Below are 305 nucleotides of genomic sequence, written 5' to 3'. Positions count from 1 at the left end.
CTCGTAAAAAAAGAAGAGAAGATTGACAAAAAATAAAGTCAGTAGCCGTATTTTCCGTCCATGTCGTTGATAACAGAGACACGTTGCGCTCCTTGTTGCTCCTCACCTCGAGCACCGATCCCGCGTTGGTGTGAATGACGTCAACGAAGATGGCGTCGGAGGGATCCAGGCGGTTCTCCTCAGGCTGGTTGTAGAACTCCGGGCCCGCGGGATCCAGGCCTGTTGGGGAGACCCTTTGAAGGAGGTTTCGGGGGATTTCAAAGATGGTCTGAACCCATGGCACCTATGATATCATTTCTAACCGG

General features: G+C 51.8%; 1 protein-coding gene across 1 annotated transcript in view; it reads right to left on the bottom strand.

The window, feature by feature from the left end:
• The window catches only part of LOC119588156 (inactive pancreatic lipase-related protein 1-like), a 5,101-nt gene that overhangs the window by 2,491 nt on the left and 2,305 nt on the right, over positions 1-305 (bottom strand). The window contains exon 5 of the mRNA XM_037936861.1: positions 107-219. Coding sequence (XP_037792789.1) covers positions 107-219 — 113 coding nt within the window. The remainder of the gene's footprint in view (positions 1-106; positions 220-305) is intronic.

This window comes from Penaeus monodon, chromosome 23, assembly GCF_015228065.2.
Source record: "Penaeus monodon isolate SGIC_2016 chromosome 23, NSTDA_Pmon_1, whole genome shotgun sequence".
Classification (NCBI taxonomy): domain Eukaryota; kingdom Metazoa; phylum Arthropoda; class Malacostraca; order Decapoda; family Penaeidae; genus Penaeus; species Penaeus monodon.
This window is presented reverse-complemented; position numbering and strand designations above follow the sequence as displayed.